General features: G+C 56.7%; 1 protein-coding gene across 1 annotated transcript; it reads right to left on the bottom strand.

Moving 5' to 3' along the window:
* Nucleotides 1-407: 407 nt before the first annotated feature.
* Nucleotides 408-4,384, bottom strand: ZNF296 (zinc finger protein 296). Its single transcript, XM_036275498.1, has 3 exons — nucleotides 3,973-4,384; nucleotides 3,597-3,746; nucleotides 408-1,493 (listed from the first exon to the last, which is right to left on the bottom strand). The coding sequence occupies exons 1-3, from the start codon at nucleotides 4,271-4,273 to the stop codon at nucleotides 490-492; spliced, it is 1,455 nt and encodes a 484-aa protein (XP_036131391.1). The 5' UTR covers nucleotides 4,274-4,384; the 3' UTR covers nucleotides 408-489.
* Nucleotides 4,385-6,242: the final 1,858 nt, after the last annotated feature.

Genomic DNA, 6,242 nt, shown 5'->3' with positions numbered 1-6,242 from the left:
GCCAGCCGTGCAGGCTGGGGAGGGAACTTAACTGGGTTTAGGGAACAGGCGCCAGCGTTGCCTCTGTGGGAAGCCTGGCTGCATCTAATGCCTGCGGCTCAATGAGGGCAGGGGCTCCATCCAGTAGGAAAAGGGCCCAGCACCCACATGTGGAGGATGGGCCAGGACTTTGCCCAGGGCCTCTGGTGACAGGTCCAGGCCTCTCCCTGCCCTCGCCCACATCGGGAACCGGGAGCACGGCTTTCTGTGCCAGTCCTGCTGTGCCACAGGCACTGGGGGCTGGCCTTTCCCCTCACCCCCTCATTCTAAACCGGTCTGTCCAGCCGTCCACCCCAAGGAGGGGAAGCCTCCCGCCCCACCTCAGATGCCCTGAGAAAGCAAAGTCCACACGTGTATAACTAAAGGGCGGGAGGGTTTATTCACTGCAGGACAAGATCAACAGACAGCAGTGGTACCAGGGACAGCAGGAAGGGAGGGCATTCCTGCCACTCAGGCCTCCCCGCCTGCCTTGGGGTGCTTCTGCCGCAGGTGTTTGTCCAGGGTGGCTCGCAGGCCGAAAGGCACACGGCAGTGGGGGCACTCAAATCGGGCACTGCCAGGCTCCAGGCCGTGCATGCGGCGGTGGCGGTTGAGCTTGCTGCTCTGGGCACAGGCGTAGGGGCAGAACTCGCAGGTGTAGGGCCGCTCCCCGGTGTGTGAGCGCCTGTGCACCGTCAGGTTGCTACTATTGGTGAAACGCTTCCCGCAGAACTCACAGCTGCCCCCAGGCCCATGGCTCTTGCCCACTGGCTTTGGGTTCTTGGGTAACTTCTCTGGGCTCTGGGCGGAGTCAACTCTCTCTTCCTTGATGGCTACTCCCCAGCCGTCCCCACCAGGGCCAGCCTGAGCTCCTCCACCTGGAGCCCCAGGTTCCTGCACACCTGCGGTGGCGGCGGCTCCGGCTCCAGCCCCTGCGCGGCTGCAGGGAAGGGCGCTGGCTGGGGCAGCGGCATGGGCAGCTGGCTCTGGAGGGGCAGCGGCATGGGCAGCTGGCTCTGGAGGGGCGGCTGAGGCCTGTTCCTGACTGGCATTGGCCATGTAGGGGCTCTGAGGCTGCAGCTGCTGGTGGGTCTTCTTGTGGCGGTTGAGCTTGCTGCTCTGGGCACAGGCATAGGGACACTGGTCGCAGGCATAGGGCCGCTCACCCGTGTGTGAGCGCATGTGCACCTTTAGGTTGCTGAAGGAGCTAAGGGTCTTCATGCACACAGGGCAGGTGGGGCTCCGCCGGGGGAGGCTACTCACCCGGGAGCCCTTGGCGTCTACTTCTGGCCCCAGCACTGCTGACATGGCTGCGGCCACCTCTGCCAGGCCCAGCAGCGGGGTCTCTGGGGCCTCGGGTTCCGTTTGGTAGATGGACAGTCCATGGTCCCACTGGGCGTGACGCAGCAGTTTCCAGGCTTTAGTGAATTGTCGGCCACAACGGAGGCAAATCAAGGCCTTCAGGTTCTCAAGTTCTGCAGAGAGATGAGCTGGGTGTTAGTGTGATGGGTAAAAGCCAAAGCTGCCAGGGGACACATTCCATGGGAAACTTACTGTTCCAGGGCCTAAGAACAGTAAGGGGACAGGGAAACTCCCTGTCCTCAGGAAGCTGATGTTCAGGGAGGTGGGTGGATGGACAGGAAGCAAGAAAAATCTGGAGTGGATGATGAGTATGTGAGGGTTATTTCTGTGTGTTTGAAAATCTTCAAGAGGCCCTGGCCAGGATGCTCAGTTGGATAGCGCGTTGTCCCCATATGTCAAGGTTGTGGGTTCGATCTCCAGTTAGGGCACATACAAGAATCAACCAATGAATGCATAAATAAGTGCAACAAGCCAAGTTTCTCTCAATTTTAAAAGAAAAAATCTTTGAGAAAGGGAAAAAAGTTAGAGCAGAGTGAGGGGCGGGGGAGTGCTATTTCAGTGCACTCTGAACTTTCCTTCAGAAAAGACCTACATTTTCCAGACAGGAAAACGGAGGCAAAGACACATTTCCCCAGGGTCATATAGCTTGGAAGGGGTGGACTTGGGGTTTCCATCTATTTGCCTTTATTTTACAAATGCGAGACAGTCTTGGCTTTCCCAGTGCAACACCACTGGTCAAGAGTGCGGTCGGGCTGCAGAGGGTCCACTTGGCCTGACTTCAACCTGACTCTCCTGCCTAGCTGTGGGACCCTAGGCAAGAATAACCCCTCTTGCCCTGGCTGGTGTGGCTTGGTTGAGCATCATCCTGTGCACCAAAAGCTTGCAGGTTACCCTGATTGGGGCGTGTGCAGGAAGGAGGCACCCAATTGATGTGTGTGTCTGTCTCTCCCCCTCCCTCCAACCACTCTCAAAAAAACAACACACACACACACACACACACACAAATCAATGGGGAAAAAAATCCTTGGACGAGGATTAAGAACAACAAAAATCAATAAAAACATATTAAAAAATAGAAATATCCACCTGGTCAGTGTGGCCCAGTGGCTGAGCATTGACCCATGCACCAAGAGATCACCAGTTCGATTCCAGGTCAGGGCATATGCCCAGGTTGTGGGCCTGATTCCCAGTGTGGGGCATGCAGGAGGCGGCCAACTGATGTTCTCTCTCATCGATGTTGCTCTCTCTTCCTCTCCCTTCCCCTCTCTCTGTCTAATATCAATAAAGAAAAAAATATTAAAAAAAAGAAATACCCCTCTCTGAGCCTCAGTTTCTACATTTGCTAGAATATGGGATCCTTCTCCCTTTTAGGGTGTTATGACCTGAAGTGGGGAACAACTGAGAGTTTGGGTCCATGTAAACTCATCACACATTAGCGGGGCTGAGCCTGCAATCCTCCAAGAGTCTCAGCGTTTTGTTCCAGTAATTCCATCACAGCCCCTCCCTGCTCCCACTCAGCAGCAGATTCAATCACAGCTCCTCCTCTCACTACAGGACCCTCCCTGTGGCCCAGCCCTTTCGCAAGAACCTCAGGAGCACATAGGCCGGGGGCTGGGAATCACAGGTTTGAATAAGCCCCACGGCCAGCACTGACCAAAATCTCACCATGTGTCTAGTACCATGTTAAGTTTAATTCCATCCCAAGAGAAGGAACCCAGGTGCCCAGACAGGAGGACCTGGCTCAAAGCAGGGGCTTCCCAGCAAGTAGGGCTGGGACATTCCAAGGGGATGGGGGCAACACCTCCCTTCCAGCTGGCCTCAGTCCACCCCTCCCCCAGGCCACTGTCCTCCCCAGGGTCCCCCCTCCTACCACACTGGTCCAGCCACCTGGCCAGTTATTTCTGGCCAAGGGGAAGGAGAAGTGAAACCAGATTGGGGGGGGGGGGCATGTGTGGCAAATCCCCAGACCAGTCTTCTGGGGCTGGCCACACCCTGTGGGCCACCCTCCTTCCCTGCCCAGCCCCGCCCCCACCCCCTCACCACCACTAGTCCCAGCCCTAGGACAAGGCAGGCCCTGGCCACGCCTAGGCTGCACCCGATGGGGAGACAGAAAAGGGAAGTAGTGCTCACTGCCCCGCCTGTCCAGCTCAGCCCCTTCTCCCACAGGAAGCCGGGCCCTTGAACTTGAGAGGGGGCTGCAACCCAGCTTCACTCACCTGAGCCCGGGCCAGGGCTGGGGCCTCCATAGACCTGACAACCCAGCTGCTTGTGGTCCATGAAAGTAGTGATGGCCTTCAGCGGGAAGGTCTGCAGGCAGCGGCCGCAGGTCAACATATCAGGGTGTTTGTCGGTCCAGGGCTGGCGGTCTGCAGGGAGGAAGCGGGCGGTGAACGTGGGGTGGGGCCAGAACGTGGCTGGGGGTTCCGAGGGAGAGGGGAAACCCGGAGGTCAGAAGGGGGCCAGGACGCAGCCAAGGAAATATGGCACAGGCAGGGGGCAAAGGACAGGGGACGTGGAGAGGCGCCCAGAGGAGGGCGTCCCACTCGAGAGTGAAAGGGGAAGGCAGTGGGGCCCGCGACAGGGGGCTCTTACCGGGGGGATTCGGGAACGGCGGAGTACACGGCGCCCATTCGTTCGGCGAGCCAAGGGCGTGGAGGGGACCGCCGGCGGGCACCCCCAGGTCGGAGGAGTAGCGGGGTTCGCCCTCGAACGTTCCAGGCGCGGGCACTTCCTTTGAAGAATAAGGCTGCAGCCCCGGGGCCTGTAGGGGCCACGGATTTGGCTCGGGCTTCAAGTCGATAACCAGGTCCGGCATCTCCGTCTCGTCGTCTGAGCTGACGGCGGGCGCGGGGTCTACTCGGCGGGGCGTGCAGCCGACCTTACGGCGGGACATGGGTCGCGGTCCGGACGATCTGGCTAGCTGGAGGGCTGGCAGGCGGAAGACGCACGAGCCGTGTGCGTTCAGAGCGAGACGCTCAGGTGAGTGACTGCGGCGACTGGCCGCGAACTTTTACACGTGCTGGCCTGGCCCATGGCTCCGCCCACTGGGGCGGGGCCTGCTGGAAGAAGATGGGGCTGCCCGCAGGGGCCCTGCTGGAGGCCAAACTCAATCAGGTCCGTGCCCGCTGTGTTTGGCTTAGTGACCACACCTTAATGACACAAAGTTCACACAGCCATGCACAGAAACAGCTATTTCAGATCCCGTTTTAGGGCTGGTGAAACTGAGGCACAGGATCCCCACGAAAACCCCCGAGTGAGAAAATGGTAGGGGCCACGTTTCTAACTAGGCGCCTAACAATAATCTGGACTCTTTCAGTAAGTGCATAACAATGCACTGGGCAAACATTTATTGGGCGCCTACTGTGCACCAGGTCCTGTGCTAAGCACTTGGGGTACAGTAGTGAACCAGACAATAATCCCTGGTCTCCCCCAGTTTACTGGTTTGGGGAGATGACTCTCAACAAGATAAATATGTAAAATACAGAGTGCCTTCCAGGGTGACAAGTGTCACCTAGAGCCAAACAAAACTAGGAAGGGTTGTAAAGGGGCAGGGTGATGGGTAGGGGGGCCTCAGTTTTCTCCCCACACCAGGGAAGGGTATGGTGGAATTGAGAGCTGAGGGAGGTATGGGAGGCAGCCGGCCTCTGTGTTCAAGAATAATGAGGGGGACTGAGGGGGACAGTAGAGGGAAGGGGTTGGGGATGGTGATTGAGTTCTGTGAGAAAATGGGGTCAGCTGCAAGAGGGTTTTTGTTTTGTTTTTAATCCTCACCCGAAGACTTTTTTTTTTTTTTTCATTTTTTGTTCAGATAGAGCGTGAGGGAGAGAGAGGAAGAGAGAGAGAGAGAGAAACATCGACGTGAAAGATACACATCAAGTGGCTGCCACCCGCACGACCCAACCAGGGCCTGGGACAAACTGCAACCGAGGTACATGCCCTTAGCGGGAACCGAACCCAGGTCTCTCTGGACCACAGGCAAACGCTCTAACTGCTGAACCAAATTGGCCAGGGCCAAGCGGGTGTTTTGACCATTTGAAAGTCTTGGTTTTTGGAGAGGCGAGCCTTGGAAGGGATTTGAGCAGAAGAGAACTGTGATCATATACGTACCTACTCTGCTCCTACACCTAGAATAGCCATGCAAGCCAAATAGCCATCTGTCTTACCTCCCTCCACTTGGGCCTCCTTGAACTTCCCTCCTCAAAGCAGCTCTTTCAGATCACTGTTTGAAGTGGCATCAACACCCTGCCCCACCCTCCAACCCTTACAAGTTTTCTTTTCTTCCTGGCACGGACCACATCATAACAGAACGGTTTCTTGACTGTCCTCTCCCCCACCCTGTACAAGCCCCGCTGAAGTCAGGGCAGGAGTCTGTCCTCACCCAGAGTTCCCAGCCCAGCACTCTTTTTTATTTATTTATTTATTTGGTAAGTGCCCTTAGCGCGAACTGAACCTGGGACTCTCTGGTCCGCATGTCAACACTCCAACCGCTGAGCCAAACCGGACGGCCAGCCCAGCACTCTTACTAATCTGTGCTGCTCCTGGCCTCAAGGTTCCTTGTTTTGTTATTCAGGTCTCTGTTTGGGCTGAACTGTCCTCCTGAGAACCCCAGGCCCAGGCTGAGGGCCTAGGGCCCAATTGACCAAGGTACCACAAGTAGCCCCACTCTGCTAAAGACTTACACTTACAATCCATGACCTCCATCTGCCCCCAGTCCCCTCCTGTGCCTCAACTTCCCCAGATGTTACCTAAATTGGGTTTTTCACTGCCACCTTCTGACCACACAATTAAAGAAGCTGACCCGCTATCTCACTACCTTTATTTTATTCCCATCAAACCCCGAAGGATCTTGTTGATGTATTCAC

The sequence above is a fragment of the Molossus molossus genome, unplaced genomic scaffold (assembly GCF_014108415.1).
Source record: "Molossus molossus isolate mMolMol1 unplaced genomic scaffold, mMolMol1.p scaffold_m16_p_21, whole genome shotgun sequence".
Lineage (NCBI taxonomy): Eukaryota > Metazoa > Chordata > Mammalia > Chiroptera > Molossidae > Molossus > Molossus molossus.
The sequence above is the reverse complement of the archived record's forward strand: the minus strand, read 5'-3'. Positions and strand labels throughout refer to the sequence as shown.

What these genes read in the sequence shown, in the direction of transcription:
- ZNF296 (XM_036275498.1), bottom strand. Translation starts at nt 4,273, where the DNA reads ATGTCCCGCCGTAAGGTCGGCTGCACGCCCCGCCGAGTAGACCCCGCG. An exon ending in GCCGTTCCCGAATCCCCCCG is followed by an intron (nt 3,747 to 3,972) that starts GTAAGAGCCCCC and finishes TCCTCCCTGCAG; the next exon opens with ACCGCCAGCCCTGGACCGAC. An exon ending in CAGCCCTGGCCCGGGCTCAG is followed by an intron (nt 1,494 to 3,596) that starts GTGAGTGAAGCT and finishes ATCTCTCTGCAG; the next exon opens with AACTTGAGAACCTGAAGGCC.